Source organism: Episyrphus balteatus, chromosome 1, assembly GCF_945859705.1.
Source record: "Episyrphus balteatus chromosome 1, idEpiBalt1.1, whole genome shotgun sequence".
NCBI lineage: Eukaryota > Metazoa > Arthropoda > Insecta > Diptera > Syrphidae > Episyrphus > Episyrphus balteatus.
In genome coordinates, this window is record NC_079134.1 from 134681583 (window position 1) to 134705375 (window position 23793).

The 23793-nt window shown below is 30.8% G+C and overlaps 2 protein-coding genes across 2 annotated transcripts; one reads left to right on the forward strand and one right to left on the reverse strand.

Annotated features, from left to right (window-relative positions):
• Positions 1–508: 508 nt before the first annotated feature.
• On the reverse strand, positions 509–22051 carry LOC129921237 (sulfhydryl oxidase 1). The gene is made up of 2 exons (XM_056002968.1): positions 20300–22051; positions 509–1380 (listed from the first exon to the last, which is right to left on the reverse strand). The coding sequence occupies exons 1-2, from the start codon at positions 21737–21739 to the stop codon at positions 898–900; spliced, it is 1923 nt and encodes a 640-aa protein (XP_055858943.1). The 5' UTR covers positions 21740–22051; the 3' UTR covers positions 509–897.
• On the forward strand, positions 14090–14978 carry LOC129921238 (uncharacterized). The gene is made up of 3 exons (XM_056002969.1): positions 14090–14302; positions 14422–14584; positions 14653–14978. The coding sequence occupies exons 1-3, from the start codon at positions 14155–14157 to the stop codon at positions 14966–14968; spliced, it is 627 nt and encodes a 208-aa protein (XP_055858944.1). The 5' UTR covers positions 14090–14154; the 3' UTR covers positions 14969–14978.
• Positions 22052–23793: the final 1742 nt, after the last annotated feature.

Here is a 23793-nt window from a genome sequence, read left to right on the forward strand (position 1 = left end):
AAAAGTCTCAAAACAAGTTTTGGTTTATAGGTAAGAGTTCATAACGAACAGGACTATCAATTTAGGTACAAAAATTAAAAATCTATTTATTTGAAATTTTCGACAAAAATCCTAGGTTAACCCCTTGTCGAAAAAAATGGTTTTTAAAAAATTCAGAAGTTTATTTGGGGTCGGGTTTCTCAGTTATTTGCAATCGAAACATTTTTTTTTTCTTGCTTCGAAAGCAGATATCTTTGAATGAAAGCTTCGAAATAAATTTTGGTTAAAAGTAATGAGTTCACAGATCACAGACCTACACATTTAGATCCCTCGTCGAAAAAAATAATTTTTAAAATGTTCCTCCAAATCGATTGAGTGAGACATCTAAAAGAAATGTCCTTACAAGCTTTGTTCATAAATGAAACCCAAAAGGACAAATGATGCTAGTAAATCGAATAGCAAAATAGGGTTGTGTGGGTGTACTCGTATATTCTTAAATCTCTTTGTAAAAAATGAAAACAAAAGCCGATATTAGTAAATAAACCTTTTTTTATTTTGTAAAATGTTTCGATTCTTATGAGTCTTAACCGAGCCGTCTTATTTTCTTAACATGAATTTTTTTTGTTTAATACAGTTTTTTTTATTAAAAATTATGGAATATCATTTCGGTTGTATAGTAAAACATTAAAGTATATAAAAACACAATAAGATATGATGTTACAATTTACATTTAAAAACACACAGGACAGAAACAAAAAAAAATTATCATTTGTCTTCGGATTTACAAAATAAATTATAATTTTTACATCATTTTCGACTGAGCTTTAATTTGTTTTATTTAAAAAATGGAAATAGAGACTGTCTTTTTTCAGCTTTACACTTTTGACTTAATCCTACAGAATGTTCATAAATTTAATGTTAAACTTTTCCTAGAAAGTCATGAGCGTATGCCTTTTTCCGGTAACCCTTAAAGGCAAATAATTTAAATGCAGCAATCATCATGACAATACAGAAACCATACAACAGCATTCCCATTCGCATATCCATGTCTGAGAAGACATTGCCAACCATACGCTTCTGACGAAGGTTTTCAAGACTTGCTTGAAGAATATTCGGGTCGTCTAAACCGAAGCGACTAACATAGGCTGGGTTGTTGATATTTTTAAGGAAATTTAATACAGCTGCTCTATCCCATACCGGAGGTTGAGAATTGGAGCTGGAGGCATTCTTTTGGCACAGTTGACAACTTTCTTTAGTGGGAAATTGAAGTTTTGGGAATTGAGGATCTTCGGTGTCATCGCCAGCTAGGCGGGCATTGACTTCGTTATGAGCATCCCATAGCCAAAGAACGGCTTCGTCTTTGGATGGAGTACTCCATATTTTTCTTCGCTTGGCCATATCCTGGAAAGAAAACAAGATTTTTTTTTTAAATAAAACAAAATGTTGAAAAGGTTTTGTAAATACATAATGTATAAGTTTTATGAATTAATCTATATGATTAAAAATTAAAAAGTGGGTAGCGGCTATGCAGCAATAATATTACTAAGAACCCATCATGTCAAAATTTTTTTGCGAAATCTATTAAGTAACTTATTGAGTTAATTGTTATGTAAAAATAAGTCACTGGGGCGTATGCGTGACATATTTTTGTATATATAGAAAAACTTAAACATTCAATAACAAATTGTAAATTGTTAGTTTACAAGCAAGTAAAAACGACTGTCTAGACATATCGTAGGCGGAAAGCAAAAAGTCCTTAACAAATCCTATGGCTTTAGAACAATTTTGTGTGGAAAGCAATATAATGGTATAAAATACAACTTTTGGGTTGTTCTCGTGATACAAATTCAAAAAGTTTACCTACAAACTTTAGAAAATAAATGTTTAAAATAATTTATAAATGTACCGTAGTATATCAGAAACGAATATCTTCACAGGGATCTTGGAATCCCCACATTTTGTGAAAAAAAATAAAATTTTTTGCGAAAAAACATATGTGCATTAGGGTGTCCGTTATTTCCCAAAGTGATGTTTTCGGGGGTGACACCCCCCAGATCGAAAGTTTAGGGCCCAAATAAGGGGAAATTTTAATTTTTTTAAATTTTTATTTGAAATTTTTGCCGTTTTTATACGTTTAAATTTATTTTTCTCGAACTACAAAAGATATGTTTACAATATTTTTATTGAATTTTGTTTAAAAATTATTCACCTAAAAAATTATATCAAAAAAGTTGCAAACAAGAAAGGGTAAAGTATTTAATAATATTTATTTAATATAAAAATGGCAAAAATTTCAAATAGAAATTTAAAAAAATTAAAATTTTTGATTTATACACAAATTTTTGAATGCAATATTTGAAAAGAATTAAAAACCAATAAAACTGCATTTCAAATTATGTGATAAATGAAAGCAAAAACTACGAAAACAGCTAATAATTTCAAAAACCGAAATAAAATATAAAAAATTTTTTTAACGGGAAATTTTGAATGTAATCTTTTAAAGGAACTATTTTCCAACCAGAATCAACAAACATTTTTAAAATAGTTGATTTAACTCGAGAGAAAAAAAATTTTATGTATGAGTTAAAAATTTCCCATACAAATTTGTATGGGGGGTGTATGGCCTTAGAGGCACGGGTTAATGACCTCCAAAAAATTTGTTTTTGCTAAATTCCCCGTATTTAGGCCCTAAACTTTCGATCTGGGGGGTGTCACCCCCGAAAACATCACTTTGGAAAATAACGGACACTCTATTGTACATAGAAAAGGGTTAGTCGACCAAACCAATAGACCAATACTTACAGCCTTATTGCGATTTACAAATATCAATTGATAGTTGATAAAAATTAAATTTCGATATCTTATAACTTAATTTAAAAAAGTTTTGAAAGCTGAGAATGGTCCTAACCGTTTTTAAATGAAATCTAATTACAAACTCCCATTTAACAATACGGGTGAATATTTGAAATTCACGACAAGACAAATTTAGTACGCCGTTTGCGAAGAACTAAAGTTTCTGATTTGGTCCAATGAATCATTTGACAATAGCAGAATTATTCAGGCTGAGTTCATTAACGCATCAAAAATTTGCATGAAAAATATTTCTGGTGCAAACGTGATGCTTTGTAGGTAAGGTAGTGTTTTCTTTTCATACAAAAAGTTGTGATACAAAAGCACTGATACGTTTGTAAATTCAGCCTCAATTTATTTCCTTTTTTGAAAATAATAACATTGATACATGCATACAAAATTTAAATCTAACAAAAAGAAATAAAAGTAGATAATACAGTCAAATAAGGTGAAAAAGCAGGTGGCCATGGCACAGAGGAATGAGTAGATGACTTCAGAGCCAGACATCGTGGGTTCGAACCCAACGGTCGACTCAGAAGTTTTTTCTAAATCGCCAGCTTAACTGAAGCCACCTGTGCGATAACATGAGACAATTGTCAACGATGTCTCCCCCTCTGTGCCACGTAGTTATGTGTTATATGTGTTTCTGTTGTTCTTTCTTTCTTTGTCTTTCTCTTTGTTGTATTAATGTCTTGTGCGTTGTGCTGTATCAGCAAAATGGACTAAGTTTCCGAAGCTGTAGTGTGTGTCTAGTCCGTAGATTTATCTTCGGATTAGATTAATATGTAATGTAATGTAATAAGGTGAAAAAAGGGGTAAATCTCGGAATGAATGCTAATAGAATTTTTTTTTTGCTGAATACCTTCGTTTTGGCATTCTATAACATACCTCAAAAGTCTAGAAAAATCTCATGTCCGCAAGTCGCGATTTTCAAGGTCAATGTGCGAAATGGGGTTTTCAAATTTAGCAAAAATAGACCATGGTATTATATACACATATGATACATGATTCCAAGGTATTTTTTAATGCTGATTCCAAAAAGTTCTAATTTTCCAGGTAAAACTAAAGTTAGGTGCAGATTTAAAAAAAATCATTAGAACACTTTAGATTCTTATACATATGTAGATATACTAACATAATCCATATGATTTCAAGGTATTTTTTACCGCTGATTCCAAAACTAGGTTTTGCGGACATGAGATTTTTTTAGATTTTTGACATAAGTTTGTCAGATTGCCTTGATTTAAGATTTTTTTAAAGAAGTTAAGCAAGGTGGTGGAAACGCGATGGTGTGGGCTGCCTTTTCTTGGCACGGTGTTGGTCCAATAGTGAAGATAAACCCCAAAATGGATCAGAACTTGTACAAAGATATTATCCTGAACCTTCACACGAGAGCGTTACACATGCCGAAGAAAATTCGCCGCTTTAATGGCGCTTCATGCACGAAAATGACCCTAAGCACACTTCAAAATTAGCGAAAAGTGCCTTAGAGGTCAATATAGTAAATGTTTCAAAGTGGCCTGCTCAATCACCCAATCCGATAGAAAATTTATGGGATGACGCTAAGGAACGCATTGAAAAACAAAAACCGAAAATTTTAACAGATTTGTGGCAAGAGATACAGAATGCTTGTTATTCAATACCTAAGCAACGCAGTGAGGCCTAAGTCGAGAGCTTGCCAAGAAGACTCAACTCAGTTTTAATGAATAACGGATTTCCAACAAAGTATATTAAAAAAATATAGTTTTAGTAACGCTTAGTATCCTAAATAAGCAATTTTATTGAAATGTGCTAATTGCGTGTCCACACAAAAATGGATATTTTTAGTATTTTTTTAATTTTTTTCTTTCAAATATTAAAATTATAAGATTGTTTTTTTGGGAAAATATACTTATATGTGTCAGTAATGTTTTTAACAGAAAAATGTACATATCGTCGGTGAAACCAGAAAAGTGTGTAACTCCAAATTTTCTGAAAATTAGATTTGAATGCCATCTGTTAGACAAACCTAATATCTACCGTTTCTTAAACTCAGAATCCTCTTAAAGTTCATAGTTTTTATTTTATTAGCAAATTAGAAAATGAAAACTCATACAAATGCCTTCAAACCGATTTTGTTTTTTTGCTCTCCTATAAAATTAGCTAAAATGGAGTTACACACTTTTCTGGTTTCACCGACGATATGGAAATAGAAACAAGTTTTCTAAATACAATTTAATTTTTTCTCCTATGAATGTGCTAATTCTTTGTTTAACACTGTATAAGGAAAATTTTTTGAGCATATTTAGTAACGGTTTTCATAAGTACTATTTACCACCTTTTTAAATCTGTTTAAATCTTTCCGATATCTTTTTTACTGCCCGAGATATCCTAAGTTGTTTGGTATTTTTATAAATTTTATAACGTCATTATCTTCTTTATGATATATGAAGCCAAACCCACTTACTTCAGTTTGAGATATCTCGGGCAATATAAAAGATATTGAAAAGATTTAAACAGGTGTCGAAAGATAGAAAACAGTTCTTATAGAAACGGTTACTAAATATACTCAAACAATTTTTTTTATACAAAAGAATAAGGTCCGAAGAATTAAAAAAAAACGTATTTTTGCGTTTTCTAACGGTAATATCTCAAAAACGGGAGCTGATTAGTTGTTTCTGACTTCGGATTCGAGTTGAGCACACCAAAAACCTTCAGAAAAGTATATTTTTGTTTCGGCAACAAAACCCTTGTAAACCAGTGTAATTTGTGTTCTTTTTTTTTTTACCTAGTCTACATACTGGTTTTCATTTGAAAATGTGTAACTCAAATTCTTTAAGGTTTAAGGTCATTAATGAAACCGACAAATTTCTCGAAGAACATGATCTGCTACAACCTACAACTTAAAAGATAAAGATATTTGAAGAGCCTGAACTTTTTGCATTGTGAATTGAACTATAAAATTATTTTATTTACCTTTTCGAAAACACGATAGATAAATTTGGAGAAAAATTTCTCAAAATTTTTTAACTTGTTTATCTATTTGTTTGTTTATTTTTTATTTAAGTTATCTATTTATGGCATCTAAAGCCTTTAATTAAACTAACAAAAAGTTAAATATGAAAACAGACAAAGTGTGTAGTGAAAGATGACTGACTCAACAAAAGATGTGATGTTAGTACTTTTGGTCTATTTATTATAAAAATAAAGAAAAAAATTACAAAATACGAGCGTTTATATAAACAGAACTTTTAATAAAATAAATAATATTGATTCAGTTGGTTTGATCCTTAAGGGGGTTGGTGTTGACAGTAGTCAATTTAATTAAAGAGATTTTTTTTTTATTCTTCTTTTAATGAAAAAAAAAACATATATATTGAAACAGTGTCACTCTCAAACTGGTGTTATTTATTTACACAAATGAGGCACAAAAGGTATAAAAAAATCAAAGAAACATGCAAAACACTAGCAATATTGATTGTTGCATATTTTTTTTTTTTTGCTGATGATGATAGATAGTATATTTATTTTATAAACATTTTTGTGACAAATTGGATGATAATAAGAAAAGAAAATAATGATGAGTTTCATAATTTTGGTTGTATTAACTAAGCCTTTTTGCTATAGCCAGTCATATTGCGACAAATAAAGCAAAGAGATAAAACAAAATATTAGTCAATTAAATCGCACTGTGGTTGAATTGTTTTGGTCTGTTTTTGCCATCATTTTCGTTTAAGTATATAGACATTTTTTTTTTATAAATTATATCCACAATCTGATTATTTGGTAATAATAAATTTTGGTTTGGGGGTGACTCTACCAAATATAGACCGAAGTTTGATTTATAAATAAATAATCGTTCTGATGATAAGCTGAATAAGAATTTTTTTTTTTCAAAAGCATAAATAGGTCAGCAATGTAGGTGCCTGGTAAATACGTCATATTCAAATTGGTTTACGCGTGTAATTCGCATTTGCTAAAACGTCACATTTTCACATAAAGGAGAATTTGCAGACAAAATTTGAAACAAGGTTATGTTAGGTATAATAAGTGACGGACGGCTGCGATGTCATCAGATACAGATATTATAACAAAAGTCTACAAGGTTTTTGCTGCCGAGGTATACCTTCTTTTCCAAAGTCCTCAGTGTGTTGAGCTCGAATTCGGAGTAAAATTACCGTAAGGAAATGCAAACAAAAATACGTTTTTTTACTACTTTTGAGGTTATGCTTTAATGTGAAGAACTGTTTAAATCTACCTGATATCTTTTTTACTGTCCGAGATATCTTCCGTTTGTTTTTTTGTGTTGTTTTATGTATCATACCGATATAATATTATTATGTTAAAACACACTAACTTCATCTTAAGATATCTCGGGAAATAAAAAACACATCGCAAAGATTTAAACAGGTATTGAAAGAAGGAAAACAGTTTTTATAGAGACCATTACGATTTAATTTCTTCACATGAAAGAATAAAGTCAAAAATAGTTTAAAAAAAAACAGGTTAATTTTTCGTTTGTTTTCATACTTGCAGTTAGGCTGCTGTTTTCCGTCAATTGTTGAACAACAACAACATTTTGAAGGTGCTATCACCAAGTGTTTATGGCTAGAGTTAACGATAACATTAATAACTTCTTTTAACAAAGATACAAAAAAAAGTCTCTGTAAAAAGTTGAATTCTTTGGACTAGTGTAATAAGTCTGATCCAAATAAATGTTTCGCTTTGAGAAAAGAGCAGCACATGTACAAAAGAAGCTATGGAATCGTTTCCTTTTTCTTTTCGTCCATATAAATTCCGCTGAAACCATAAGAGAATACGCCAAACCGGAGAGTCTGCTTGTTCATGACATGAGGCAGCGTCCTGTTTTGACCCTTACTAATAGTCTGTTAAGAGATAACAGCTCTTTTGAGGGTTTTTATTTGAAGCTGGTCAAATTTTGTTTGAGGCATAAGGTTTTTGCACAAAAGATCTACTATATCAACGACGACTGCTACAAAAAAGAGTTTGTGAGTGGATTAAATTGGTTTGATGGTTGCCTGCGCGACGAAAAGCTGCCCAATAAACGCCATATTTTTTATTTTCGTTTTTTTTTTTTATTCAGCTTTTTCTATTTGACTATACCATATTATTTTTTTTAAATATTCTTTAAACAAAACCAAACAAAACAATAAATCATTCGGTTTGAAGTGTACGTACTAATGTCGAATTAAATCAGAAGTTCAAACTTATAGCTTCTTTCTTCATATGGAAATGTTAACGTCACTTGTTGAGACCAGTTGCTGATAAACGTGATAATCGTGCAACTTTTTTATCTTCTATCTAAACAATAAGTCTGTTATAATATTATGCATACATTTTTATCGTGACTCTATTAGGTTTCATTATTCAAACAATTTTATCGATATTTAATTATTTTTCTTTTAGATTTAAATAGCTTAGGTATAACATCTTCTGAGAAAATCATTGCTAATACAAATTAATAAACACAACAAATGATTCTTATCAGAATTGTGGTCATTTTCATAGAAAAGTTTACTTATTTAAGGATTATAATTTTTTTTTAATACAAAATACCTATAAAGACGGTAATTTGGTACAACCAGTATACTTTGTCAATTTCATGAATCAATAAGTGGAATTGGGGAATTTTTATGGCAGTGATTTTTTTTTTTTTTTTTTGGTTTATTAACAAATTCATTTATATAGAAATAGATCTTGAAAGTTCGAGTTATTTATCATGATTCATGACAAAATTGAGCAATGTAAATACTGGAAATAAGAAATGCTTTGAAAATTATTTTTTTTTTTTCAACTAATTATAATGTTTTTCTTTACTTTTAACCATTTGTAACGAATCGTTAATAAGGTTATTATCATTAGTAAAATTCTTATATAAATTTTTATCTACCATACAGAAACAATGAACAGAATTATGTGTATATCAAGGGAAACGTAATACATAGTTCTTATAAGACTATTTTTTTCTGAATTTTTTATGAAGCTGTCTTCATATTGATTAACGATTGTATTGTTTAATCGTTAATTGTCACAACTGGTCACGAAACAGAAAGTATTAACTAACATTATGGCTAACACTAGTTAAGTTTTTTTTTTATATATCTTCACTTGAGTAGACTTTTTTTTAATTAATTATACAATGTAATAATTATTGCAAAACCAATTATATGTAGGGGCACAGGGCACAGAGGACTAGGGAGCTATGGGACTTCCTTTTTAAAACGAAGGATAAGAAACTTTGCACTTAAAATTTAAATGCAATAATGAGCATGTCCATCTATCTCTTCGTTTTGTTGCTGTTTATTGTGATATCCAGAGAAATAATATTAAAACAATTTGATTAAACTTTTTAAAAATCATTTGTATTGGGACACAGAGGACTATGGTGTTTTTCCATCCCACTTATGATTAATTTTTGATGCAGATGGTACAGAATTAACTTAAAATTGAGAAAGTAGATTAACCCTCTATCGGCACACGGGTGCGAAATTGGCAGGACAAAAATTAAAAGTGGTCACAAAAAAGTGTCTTTATAAAGGTGAAAATACATTTTTTTGAATTGTGAATACAATATTCAAATTCTTCGAAATATTCTATATCAATTTCATATATGATTCTCTATAAAATAGTGAGACCGAAAAAAGTTCTAACGACATGAAAAAGTATAAACCAAGTTCGCAAAAAAGAGGTGTGCCTACAGAGGGTTAAAAACAAAAGTTAATAGGTAACCTGTTAGAGATAAATGTCAAAAGTTGTAGGTACATTATGTACTTGTACTCTGTATTTTCTTAGCATCAAATTTTAAACGTTGGTTCCATACTTAAATAACGCTGAGATTTCAAGCGATTAAGTAGTAATCATTTTTTTTATCTTGAATAAGTTCTATTTATCTTAAGTCTTAAAAACCGGAATTAAAAAGTAAATTCTTGATAAAAAAAAACTTTAATATTCCAAATATTTGTAATTCTTAATTCCTTGTCTATTTTACCTACTAAAATAAGAGACAAAGGAGAATGGGCATTTTGGACGTTGAGCGGCCATCAATAAAATTGGTATCAAATGAAAGAATTATAGCCCAGGAAAAACTTTTACTATGGACGTTTCGCTGTATTGCGTTAAGAATGCAAGATAATGCAGTATTAGTATTGTTAATGCATTGTTCAATGTATGAAGGACAAACTGATTTATATTTTTATATGGAATATAAAATATGATGCTCTGTCATTTTCCCTGAGCATGAAGACATTAATCTTGAAAATCCGACCAATAGAACTCATAATATAAGATTTTTAAGACAACCATTTCAGGTTCGAAAGTTTTCAAACAATTCAAAGTAACAAAAAATTGAACAACAAAACTCTAAAAATAGGCTTGAATTTGTTGTTTTAAAATGCTTATAGTTTGGGTTTTAGTGGTTGGATATTCAAGATAAAGGTCTTCAGACTCAGGGAAAATGAGAGAAAATAATATTTTGCACTTTAAATACACAATTGAGTTATAACATTGAGACATATATAAAGTGTTAAATGCAAAAATGCATTTTATGCGTTATTGAAATACGTCACAGGGATAAAACTTCTGCACAATATATTTAAACCTTAATTACATCAAAAAATAACAAATTCATTCCTGGCCGCGTAACGTCCACGTTTCATACAAACTTGCCCATTCTCCTTTGAATAGTTTAATGTTTTATTGGTTTAGGGAACCTCTTGTTTCAACCTAGAACTTATCATTGTGAAAACAAATGTCTACCTTCAGGAAAAAAAAACCAAATGTTGTTAATTAAAAAAAAAAAAAAAATGCATGTAAGATAACATTTTTAATGATGTTAGATAACATCACTTTAAAAAGTTTCGTTAATTAGCGAAACAATTTCTAACAAAATTAAATAATTATCTATTACAAAGTTTTTAATGTTTCAATTTGCAAATACATTTCTGCTATCGACTTTCTTTTGAATTGGTACTTTGCATTCATGATAAAAGTAGTAAGGTACTATGCATAGTAACAAGACATCCGTTGTATAATAGTGGCTCAATCGTTGCTTTGCTCATTTCCAATTTCTTTATCCGTAGCTTAAATTTATTTAATGCGCGTTAATCCAGCACTTTACTCTTATTAAATCACACTTCGACCGCACATCAAAAGAGCATACGAATTCTACAATTTTAACTGAGATTGAACCAAGAATGTTGATATTTTAACATCATTTTAAGGACAAAATACATAATTTTAAATTTTCACTTTAAGGGTATGACACAGTTACTCCATTTTTTTTCCTGGCTTTGTACTATTCACTAAACTAAGTAATTTAACAGCTTCAACACCAAATATATTTAGATTTTAATATATGTTTAAAATAACATTTTGTTAACCTGCCTTTCAACGTCTCAAACTTTTAAGATACGATTTAACGGGTGTAACGCTAGAAAATCGATTTGGTCACTTCTGTGACTTTTGGAAGTCATATTGTGGATTTTTGAATGAAAAGTCGTTGATATCGTATTCAACATGAAAGGAGATTTAATTACATTTTCGTTTAGCATTATTTATATATCAAGGGAATTGATAAAAACAATGTGTTTTTATAACAATTCAAAAATGTAACGGGTGTTACATATTTTTGTAACGGGTGTGACACTGTAAGAAAAAATGTATTTATAAAATACATAAACATTAAAGAAAAAATCAATAACTACAAATTTCAAATATTTAAGCACTTTTTACACAAATAAATATATTATTAGAGATTCAGAATCTCAGTATGCATCAAAATAATTGACTCGTTATATTTTTGACCAATTTGGATAAAAATGTACGCCAATGGTCAATACATTTTATTTTAGTGTTTTTAAAATTAAGCTTGCTTTGAAAACTTTTAGAATGTTAATTTTTAGCATCTTTTATTAAAAAAATCCTAATTATTGTTTTAATTTTTAGATTCAGGTATATAAAAAAATAAACTACTTGTTTAAAAATACAAATGGATGTAAAGAAATGTCAAATGTAAAAAGTGAATACAAATCCATAATATTCACTACTTAAATCCAATTTTTTTAAATCCAATCTCGTTTAAGGGGTAATAACACCTTGTAAACCATGAAATCGAGCGTCATATTCATCAGCGTTTAAAACAAAGAAGAAATATTATTTTCTTTTGGTGTTTGTTTAGTTTAATTAAGTATATTAATAGGTAACAGAATAGGCTAATGTTAAATTTTTTAATGATGTGAAATTTTTAAATGGCGGTGTAGTTCAGGATGATAGTAAAATTCTGTGCTCCCATCGGGCGACCAACTAACTCCTACAGTTTTTAACCGATTGGGCTGAAATTTTGTGTGGAGCTTAAAAATACTATTCTCTAGTGAAGTACGTAGGATTTTTTTGAAATATTAAAATTTAACGATTTTATGGTTTTTTTTTTCAACGAATTTTGTTTTTGGAATGAAATAATTTTTTCAAACTAATGCCATTTCTTTAAAAATTAATATTTCAAAAAAATCCTACGCACTTCACTAGAAAATAGTATTTTTAAGCTCCACACAAAATTTCAGCCCAATCGGTTAAAAACTGTAGGAGTTAGTTGGTCGCCCGATGGGAGCACAGGTTTTTACTATCATTTTGAACTACACCGCCATTTAAAAAATTTCACATCATTAAAAAAATTAACATTAGCCTATTCTGTTACCTATTAATATACTTAATTAAAATAAACAAACACCAAAAGAAAATAATATTTCTTCATTGTTTAATACGGCGATGAAAATGACGCTCGATTTCGTGGTTTACAAGGTGTTATTACCCCTTAATCCAAACAAATTTAAACTGCTCTCTGGAGGTCTGATTAACTTTTTAAATCCAGATGTAAAATTCATTTTTGTAGTGTACAGTTTTTTTGTCAAGTATTTTGTGAAGGAAAAATAAAGATAAATGCAAATTATACAAAATTATTGAATAATAAACATAATTTTTTTTTTCAGTGAATAATTTGAACAACAAATTAAATCCTTGGATTTATTAAATCCAGATTTAAGTAATTGGATTTAAAATTAACTTTAATCCAAACTTAATCCAGAGCGAATAATATGGCCGTTAATAACCTTGGCTTCTTTTTGCAAAAGTACAAAAGATGAAAAAAACTATACAAACAAATACGATTGAAAATTTTTAGTTTAGTACTTTCTACACCAATGAAGGTAAGGCTTTAAGTTCTATCTATAACGGCCACTTTCAAAAATGTCAAAATGTGAACATTTTAAAACAAATTTAATGATAGTTCTTCCGCTTGGAAAATTTAAAGCAATAATGCAAAAAGCTTATATCTTGTTCTCAAAAACAATGGGCCATATTCATATTCATATTTTAAAAGCGATTCTAACTTAGACTAGATTCTAAAGTTCTTACCCAGGTTAGAAGCAGCTCTTTTCCATAGAAAAATGATTTAGAAATGGATCTAAATTGTCTATCTAAGAAGCAAGAAAGTTACAGATTATGAAAGAAAAAGGAATATGGCCCAAATTTCGTAGCTTTTTCCGATAACAAAAATGTCTTCCCTAGGAAACTAAATTTTAACTTTTACAGTTTTCCCACCTCTTTGCAAAAAGTGGACATGGCCATCTTAGCGGATATAATATATGGAGTGCTAGTTCCTATACCTAATACATTGTAACGCCATATGCATGGATAGGGGTCGCTGCCTTCGTTTTTCAATGAGAGTCCGGTTCTGCAGCTGTAAATAAACACGCTTGTTGATGACAGCCATCAAATGAAAATAAAATGGAGGCATGCACTCATCGAAAAACTTAAAGAAACTAGAGCCCTCTATAAAAGCTTCACGGAACTAACAGCACAAGCACTCCATATATTATATCCTCTAAGATCATGGTATAAAAAGACAAGGTATGATCATTAGAGCCGCCATCTTACAAAATGGGGTAATAAGGTTTTGACGTTTGGCATTTGGCAATGTCAAAAGCAAGAACAATTTCCAAGACAAATTTGTTTACAACAACAATTTCAATGGGTTGGGCTGTCAAAACCTTAAGTAGCCATAAGTTTTGACAGTTCTCGATACTGAGTTTTTTCTAATGATCATACCTTCTCTTTTTATACCATGCTCTAAGATGGCCATTGCAGTTATACCTTTATTCTGAAATGGCAGTTGGGTGAACTGCATTACCCTAAAATAGCAAAAAATAAATACCTTGAACTCATTCATTGTTACAAATTGAATACACTGAACGCAACCATTTATTTGACATCTCTGCCAACAGCATCGGCAACACCACACCAAGAAAGAGAAAATAAAAAGCAAAACAAAAAATGGCAGAACAACATCAGTCAATAGAAAATTTTATCGAAATCGTAAAAAGTAACAACATTTTGTGGGATTTAACAAATCCCGATTATAAAAATATAAAAAAGAAAGCTGTAGTTTGGAGGAAAATATCTCAAGAATTTGGTTTACCACGTATGTACTTCTAATGTGTATCATTAACTTTTCATTCACCAGAAAGACTACTTTCCAGAGAGATTATAAACAAACAGAGAATTTGTTTAAACATTTCCCTTTTTAAAACTTATTTATAGCTGAGACTTGCAAGAGAAAATGGAAAAGTTTAAGAGATTGTTGTTGCAGAGATTTAAATAAAAAAACAGATCCTAATCAGAGTGGAGAAGAGTCAGAAGCTGCATGGAAATATCGTGAACACATGGAATTTGTTAGGGATTTTATCAAACCGAAAATGTCAATGTAAGTTATTTATAAAACCAAGAAGAATTAAACAATCACTTTGAGAGTTGCCTATTTCTTTTGTTAAGTTTTCAAACAACAGATTCCAAAAAACCAAGTCCAACTCGCATCTGGAATGGAAAACCAAAGACAACAACGCTAGAGACAACATTCCTGTCAACTATGAAAACCGTGCAAGAGTCCCTGAAGAGACCTCATCAGGACAAACCTAGTAAATCAACTTCGGATGATGAAGATGATTTATTTTGCCAATCTCTTATAAAAAAGATTAAGAAATTTCCATTATCCTTGAAGAATGATGCAAAACTCGAAATGCTTCGGTTTTTAAATTCCGTTGAAAATAAGTTGCACAGTGAAACTGATGATGTTAATAGTTTTTTATAAAACTAATTATTTTGTGTAAAAAAAAGTCTTATTATTTCATTTTGTTAAATCGCTCATTTACGTGAACACTGTCATAATTCCAAAAAAAATTGGTTTTACATGAAACGAATTTTAAATTTAGCATGGATCCAGTGTTGCCAGGACCGGCTATTTATAGCCAAACCGGCTCCTTCAAGTTTCCTCCGGCTCCTTCAAATTCTGATTTCCGATTTATCAAAATTTGGCTCCTTAAGTTTTCAATTTGGCGATTTTTGGCTCCTTCAATATTTAAAACTTTTATAATAAAAGAACTTGATTATTATGATCACGAATTAAAAGTCTTCGAAGTATGTAGAATCTGACGTCTTGCTGAAAAGCGCAATTGTAAATGTACCTACTTCCATTTCTATTCATATATGAGGCGTTCAGAATTATAATGGATCAAGTCCACTTCTCTTTAGGTTGGATGTTTTAATGAGCCGTATGCATAAAAGGTAGCCTATGCTTTTACTAGTAAATTTTAATAGTATTTACTACTTTCCATATGCATAAAAAAACATAGTAAATGCTGGAAAGGTTGTAATTACTAGAAAAATAGTATTTACTAGTTTTGGATGAATTTTTATAGTTAATACTGGTTTTGGTATGCATAAAAAACTAGTACGAACTTTTACTTTCTAGTATTTACTGCTATTTAAGTTTCTAAATACCAACTTGAACATTTACTAGTAAAAACTTTCTCATGTTAAATGCCGACATCATGAGTCGCGACCTTACTTTCAAAGCAATCGGTTTGCAGAGGATTTATTTCGAATATAAAAATGGCAGCTTTTTTCAATTTAAGAATAATAATTTTAAAATGCTCTACCGTTTTGAGAAAGATAACGTTGAGTGGCTAAGCGAATATTTTATGGGTAAGATATTTTATTTGGAATTAATTGAATCTTTTAAATTTATTTAACCTTTTTACAATAAAAAATCTCAAGGTTCTCAATTTGAAAGAAGGGGAGGAGCAACGTCCGCTGAAGAAAAGATGAGAATTTTCTTGAGATATGTTGGAGATCCAGGCTTTCAAGTTGGCGTTGGGGAAGACACGGGCATGCATCAGAGTACTGTTTGCAGAACTGTACACTCTGTAGCAAAACATATAGTGGACAAATCTTCTCTTTGGATTAAGTTTCCTTCGGATTACCCACAACAATTGGAAGCTAAACAGGATTGGCTTTTGAAATACAAATTTCCATCATGTATAGGAGCGTTAGACTGCACCCAAGTAATACAAAAAATTGGTTACAAAAGAAGAAAATTATAGAACGTTAAAAATACAGAACAAAAAAAAAAAAGCAACAGCATTTATGTACATAGGTATCTAGTATATTTCTTTTTTAAATTTTTGTTTATGTTATCATATATCTAAGTTAATTTGAAGTTGAAAAAAAAATGATAAAAAAAAACAAAAAAAAAATGGTACAAAATGCATTATTTTGAGTTTTTATGAAAAATTTTTGAAATTGGCGATTTTTGGCCACTTCTAAAATTCGGCTCCTTGCCTCTAAAATTCTCTAGCAACACTGCATGAATCTATTTTTGTAGGTAAAAAGCTAGTTTCTAAAAGAAAACTAGTGCTCCTTCTCCATCGTTTTTTAAAGCTAAGAAATTACTTACGTAGAAAAAATAACAAAAATAATAAAAATTATTTTTATTTTTAAGTGGAGCGATTGAATATAATTCAATTTTAAAGTTCAAGTGACCTCAACTCTAAATTTATAAAGCGTTTCATGCTGTGTGTTTTATATAGTGTCGGTAAACATCGACCAAAATAAGGCGTCTTAGTAAGGGTACGACAGATCTAACTGATGAGCCCACTGTCGTACCTGGGCGAAACGCTTTATAAATTTGGAGTTGAGGTCACTTGAACTTTAAAATTGAGCTAAGAAATTACTTTCTGCAGGGTTAAAGATTACTTTATTCTAATAACTTCTACATTAATAACTCAAAATTCGTGATTTCCGTATTCAAGTAAATGAACAATGAAGAAAATGAGAGACCAACCCGGACACAGTAGGTGTGTTTTTTTTTTTTGGGCAAAGTTATCTGCAGTAGGATTTTTCAAATATCAACAATGAACAAAAATTAATTATTTATTACACTGTGCAAGTTTTTTCAAAAAAATTTTTGAGACAAGTGCTCTGTTGAATATTTCGCACCTGAGAAATCGATTGGCATCATTAGTTTTTTGATTTATCGGTACGATTTCAAACTAAATTTTTTTCGGAAGTTTTTTCAATAATTTTAAGCATTTTTCCCGGCTTAAAGTCATTTTTCTTGTTTATATTGCTATACTTTATTTACTACCAGCATTAAACAAATAAACAATTTTATGCAATTTATTTAACAATTTAGCAAGTTTTTGTTGAAAAACTTCAAAAATTTTGGATTTATTTGCATTGTTATCGTTTTATTATGTTTTAGTGGAGTAACTAAAGCAAATTACAGATCCAATTTTGATAATTTCTGTTTTAAAACGTCGGCAATGAAAAATTCTTTTAAATCTATGTATTAAAAATTGCCGGTGTTGCCGTTTTTTTTTTTTAACTAAAAATACATTTTTTTCAAAACTTTTTTTTTTATTTCATATATAAAATGATGTAAAAGGATTATTTAGATTATTTAAAGAAAAAAATTATATGGGAGTGAAGAATAAGATTAAATCGTTTAGGCGGTAGGAGCAATTTTCTCACAAATCGGCTTCAAATGTAAAAAAAAAATGTATAAAAACACAACGGCAACACATTCGTTACTAAGATATACATTTTCACAAAGCCAGTAGTTTATGCTGGTAGTAAATAACGTTTGAGCAGAATAAATAGAAATATAAACAAGAAAAATTACTTTAAACCTGGCAAAATGCTTAAAATTATTGAAAAAACTTGCGAAAAAAATTTTGTTCGAAGTCGTACCGATAAATCGAAAAACCAATGATGCCAATCGATTTCTCAGGTCCGAAATAGGGGGAAAAAGTCAACAGCGCACTTGTCAAAGATTTCGACTTGCACAGTGTTATCGGAAGCTGCGTGTTGTTTTTGTAATAAATGTAAACTCCAACTTTCGACTTGCACAGTGTTATCGGAAGCTGCGTGTTGTTTTTGTAATAAATGTAAACTCCAACTTTGTATACGGATAGCAATGACAAAAAAAAAACACAGCTAGTCTGAAGATAGAAGCTAAAACTTGCTGCTGGAAAGAACAGTCTAGGTGTAGGGCTGCCAGACGTTCCGATTTCGGCGGGACAGTCCCGACATTTGGACCCTGTCCCGATATCTGTCCCGATTTTGTCCCGACATTCCGTTTAAAAACTTTGGGAAAAAAATTAAAGTGAGTGCTATATGAATGAATATGTCCTTACTAGGAACATTTGCAGCATGTTAAGTATTGCTTTTTCTTTTTTTTTTTTTAAATATACATACTTTTTTTATTATAAACACGTATTAAGTAAAATGTTTGGTCCAATTTTTTTTTGACTATCTGTTGTGTGTTAAAATTTCAAGCATAAACAGCTTTAAGCATCAATTTATTAACTCTCAAATAATAAAAAACTTGCAAATCGCATAAAATTTTTTAAATTTCTTTTTTTAAAAGGCGACGTTAAATTTAATGGAAATTTGGGATTTTTATCTACATTTATTAAAAGTTACATCAATTTTGATGATTTTTTATGGATAAGGCCCAATGTATTCACTATCCATTAAGTTTAAAGACGCCATTAAAAATTTAAAATTTGTCAAATCACAGTGATGAGCCCACTGTCGTACCTGGGCGAATGAGAAAACGTGCAATAAAGTGCAATTATGACCCGCTCCTAATACTTAGTCTGAGTCCCCATCAAAACTCAACTGTACATATTATACGAACAGTTAGTCAGGCTACTATTTAAGCCTCGACCACGTCATCTTGCAAATTGGTTGAACCGTCGAAAGAGGAACTTTAGGTCAAAATGGTTTTGTTGTAATGGCGAGCAAGGATCGTTTTTCCTTGTTTCACTTGCGGAAAGAGTAAACATTTCCATCGGAATTGTGAAGGGAAATATTTATATATGTAGTTATCGAACAATAGCAAAAGGGTATGGCTTGGGTAGCTAGCCTATAACTATGGAACATTTTGGCAAACTATAATATGTGCGGAACAAAATGATTTACTCTCCAAAGGACGAATATAGCCAATATTGTTGCAGTATGCATGGTATAACTCATGAATCTGGAAAACTCGATATACCATACAATATGTACTGTCATAGTCACGGTGACGGGTGTTTATTTTCACTCCTAATGTCTATATGTGGCACTTCTTGTGGGGAGCAAACACTCGAGTGACATAGATAAGCACTCAGAAACAAAGATCAGAGACTCGATCTCTTTTTTCAATGCAAACAAAAACAGATCTCTAGAAAAGTTTCCAGACACTTGGGCTGTTCTTAATAAAATAATAAGTAGTGGTGATAGGTAACAAACTTTCAAACCCTGCCCACTTATTTTTTTAACATATTTCCCTTGTATCCTGCGCAACTTAATGGTTCGATTGATGTCTTAGTCAGGTGATGCTGCGTGGGATTTCATCATTCTTGACTTTAACTAATTTTCGCACAATATCTTCTAACGGAAAGAAGACAGTATTCTTAACACCAAAAAAATACAGTTCTATATTTAACACCCTGTAATCATTCCCATAAACCTCATCGCCCAACCCTCAACTATTATTATTCTTCAAAACCCATTATATTCATATTAAAAAAAAAAAAAATAAACAAGAATAACAAAATCACTGTTAATTTTATTAAGTTATTCTTACAAGTTGCAACCCTGGGAGAACGACTTTAATGGTATGGTACAACGCACTTGAATCATTTATTCCATGCAAAATAAATACAACCAACAACATTTTGACTCATTTTTGTATAGTTTCTCACTTCTCCTATTTATTCTTTTGTGTTGCAACAACACCAACACTAACTACACTTTCTCATACCAGAAATAATTATGAGAAAAAATAAAATAAAATAAAATAAAAAATTTATGTCAAACAAGTGGCACTGGTCATTCAACCGGTTTTTTTTTGTTTTTTTGTTTAAGAGTTAGCCTGCCCCTGTTATTATTGCCATTTACAAACAATGCAACCAAAAACAATATAAATAACTTGCATCTTGCACGAAATAACCCCGCTCTTGGCACTGGATTTGTTAAACAAAGCATACCTAATAGCATTTTATTGCAACAAAAAAAAAAAAATGCATACATTTTTTCAAGGCCGAGAAAGAAAAGTGTTAAATAAAAAATTTGAAAGGCTTCCACCACTCACCTGAAAATGTTCCGAACAATCTGTGCAGCCAAAGAAATACTTAACAACGCCATGAATCGCCGACAATACTTCAAGGGGATCTGATGATTTTTCATTGGCGGCGGCTTGTGCCGTCAAGTAGTGGAATAATTTCCACAAACTGCAAGTAAATCCTCGCAAATTTGGTTTCGATCCAGTACAGCCGACATATCGACTTGATGAATAAACTGGTGGCAATTCAATCTCAAGCTTATGAACCATATTTTCGAAATCTTTGCCAGCTATTCCTTGGTTATTTTCAGCTACGTATTCCTGAAGCTTATTGACCATAGTTTGTCCAGAACGACCAAGAGGATTGTATCGTTGAAGGACATTCATTATGCGTTGCAAGGCTAATAGACGTTCCCCAGAGATTTCATTGATTCTAGGAATTTCGTTATTCAATATGTGACGAATAGCTTGTTCTAAATCAGCTTGGTAAGTCATGTGCTTGTTTCGCTTGACTTCGTCAATGATTTCTTTATCTTGTTGTTGTTCCTCTTTAATCTCTTCATCAATCAGAGTGTTCTGTTTTTCGGGACTCGGTGTAGGAGCATCTGGTTTCTCGACCAGCTTTTTCATCTTGGCAAAATGCTCCACAGACTCTTTATAAGCCTTGGGAGTGTTTTCCTGAACTGGAATCGCTTCCATATTCATATTCCGATCCAAAGCACACATTCGACTTGTCTGATTAATATGAAATTGCTCACCCAACTTCTCATCGGTTATCCGCCGGATTTGCATCTGGGGATAACGATTGAAATTCAAAATTGTCTGAGCGGCAATATTGGACAAATCATCGTCTGTGGTCAAAATAAGAACAACATAATAAACTTGTTGTGGAAGCTCTTGGAATACATTTGGAGCCTCTTCCTCTGTTAGATTAGAGAAGTTAGGCCAATTGTCAGTTGGAGCTGTCTCATTCATCACCAAATCCGAAACTTTTTTCTTAATTTCGTCAGGATTTTGAGTCTCAATTGGAGTTCCATAATTGCCTTCACTTGGTTCATATTTGGGACCAAAATATCTCATTGTTGGATAAGCCATTACTTCATACTCTCTACAAATATCATTGTTTTCTTCAGCGGCACAATCAATAGCTTGAACCTTAAGAAAATCTCTCCACTTGTAACAATCTTCTGCAAGTTCTTTGTAGACGGGAGCAAAACGTTTGCAATGTCCACAATACGAATTATAAAACTCAACCAAAGAAGCATGATTCTGACCAACAACATTCGATTTGAAGTTGGTGTCATTAAGAACATTGACTTTGTCAGTGGAATTGTATAGACCAAGAGTGGAAATAGCTTCCCGTTTCATAATAGCTTCATAGCGACTTTGTGGAACACCCGAATGAGTAAGTGGAATAAATGCAAATACTACAACTATTAGAATAGTGGAACTTACTAAATGTTGCTTCATATTGATTTAATAAATTTGTAATTATATTTGGCTTGATATTGGAAGACGAGGAAACATTTCACGGCGAACGGTTGCGTTGAAGAGAATCACTCACTGCCTCCGAACGACACGAATACAATTGCAGTTTAGAACTGAGGAATAAAATTAATTGATTGCTTACTTTTATGATTTTTTTTAAAGAAGTTGGAAATAATGGCATACACGGAGATAACGAATTGAGTGGTGAAAACAAATTTTATGACGAAGAATAGATAATTTGCCTGCAAGGTGGAAGGTTTTTTTGCAATTTTCTGTTTTCTCTTTATTTTTTGCGCTGACGTTTGGTTGACATTTGATATTTTTTGACAGATAAACAGCTGTTAGAGAATGAACGTATACAGTAGAGGAATTTTTTGCTGAATGCATAATGTGGATCGCATTTGGATGGTTTAGGGTGGAAACAAATGGAATATAGTTGTTTGACTGGTATTGGAAAATAATCATGGTGTTTAGACAGTGTGTGAATTGGGTTAAAAAATATTTAGTGGAGGATACATTTTTGAAATTTGTATGTTTGTTGAATAAAAAAAATGTACATATCTTGGGCTTAATTTGGCTGTGTGAATTGGGATACATTTTTGAAGTGGCTAAATATATTTTTTAGTTGTAAGACAAAAGAATTAATGGTGTTTAAAACATTTAAATATATACATAATGTATTTACAATAATCTACAAACTTCCACCAATGTCCTATGAATTTTATTTTGGCGTTTACACTCACTAACAACTTTTTTTCATCATTAATTAAGTGAAAAATATTAATTTTCCCCTTATACACACTCAAAATGTTGTACCTCCCGACAAACAATTTTGGTTCTATAAAGCTTAACAGATGCAATTGATGCTTCTGTAAAGTATTATAGAAGCAAAATTGTTAGTAGGGCTACCTATTACTTTCCAAATTTTCATTCTTTATTTTCAGTTCTTGATTATTATTAATTGAAAAAAAAAACACAAAACCATCTGTCAAAAATTTTTCCTCTGAAGCCTGGTACGCAGCTGAAGCGAAACGAAGTTTTCCATACAAAAATGTGATAACGAAATCTTGAACGAAAAATTTCTTTTTGTTTTTCAGTATGCAGCTCTAGTGAAAAATTGTAGAGTTTTCACTAATTTTTTTCTTACTTTTTACTGTCCTCTGCTTTTTCCTTGACTCCAAGAGCGGTGTTGACGGTTTTTTCACTTTAAATTAAATTTTGAATTTTTTTATTTTCTCTTTGACAGAATACTCGATGATATTTTTTCGTTAGCATTTTCGTTGTCGACTTTGGAGACTTAAACATTTTTCGTTTCGCTTCAGCTGCGTACTAGGCTTGAAGATAAAAAATTAACAGGGGCTCCAGAGCTGAAGATTTTTTATTCACGTCAATAGTGTCAACAATTTAGCCTCGGCTAAATATTGGCTATGTGAAGTTGGTACCCCTAATGCTAATTTTTTTTTTCAAACCTGCCTGGTTTGATTGCCGAAGCTTAGTCAAAGATAGCCCAAGATTTTTTTTCGTTAGTCCATCCTTAGTTCTAAAATTATAACGGAATTATTTTTTTCACCTCAAAAATCACAAAAAATATTTTTATTCAGTGTAAAAATTGTTGATTTTGCACTATCGTTCGTTTGCACAACGTTAGTCTAGGATAGCCCAATTTTTTTTTCTTTTTTTTAATTTTTATTTTCAAAAGATACAAGAAAAACTTTTTTTCATATCAGAAACCGAAAAAATTGTGATTTTTTTTCCTGTGAAAAAATCGTTAGTTTACAACCGTGGTTTGTTTGCCAAAGATTGGCCCAGGATAGCCCAATTTTTATTTTCACTATCCTATGCTTAGTTTAAAAATTATAGAAGTATTACTTTTTATTCACCACAAAAAAAGTACGCATACACCACAGTGACCTATTAATTTATAATTTAGAAAAAGTAAATCCACTGGTGTGGGTATTTCGCACCTCAACTTGACTTAGAAATATTACTTGATTGAATGTAGTCCACACAACATTCCTGTTAAGTTAAGAAGCTTA